Consider the following 273-nt stretch of genomic DNA (forward strand, 5'->3'; position numbering starts at 1 on the left):
AATTTTTGAAATAAAGATATACAGATGATATTCTGAAATGTGACACTTAGATTCAATGCAAATATTTCTTAACTTCAGCTTGTGATGAGGAGTTGTTTGAGGATAGTCCTGACCAGTGGGTGTCCCAGGAATTAGAAGGAGCCGATTCAGAGACTCGCAGGAGAGCTGCTGTTGACTTTGTCAGAGTGCTGTCAAGACACTTTGAAGCTAGAATGACACAGGTGTTTGGGCAGTATGTCCAGGTGAGAACAGTTAGGATTATAATTTTCCTTC

The 273-nt window shown here is 40.3% G+C and overlaps 1 protein-coding gene across 1 annotated transcript in view; it reads left to right on the forward strand.

Moving 5' to 3' along the window:
* The window catches only part of LOC119585683 (exportin-2-like), a gene marked incomplete in the record, with an annotated part of 15,193 nt that overhangs the window by 12,019 nt on the left and 2,901 nt on the right, over positions 1 to 273 (forward strand). The window contains 1 exon segment of the mRNA XM_037934358.1: positions 79 to 242. Coding sequence (XP_037790286.1) covers positions 79 to 242 — 164 coding nt within the window.

This window comes from Penaeus monodon, chromosome 20, assembly GCF_015228065.2.
Source record: "Penaeus monodon isolate SGIC_2016 chromosome 20, NSTDA_Pmon_1, whole genome shotgun sequence".
NCBI classification, from domain to species: domain Eukaryota; kingdom Metazoa; phylum Arthropoda; class Malacostraca; order Decapoda; family Penaeidae; genus Penaeus; species Penaeus monodon.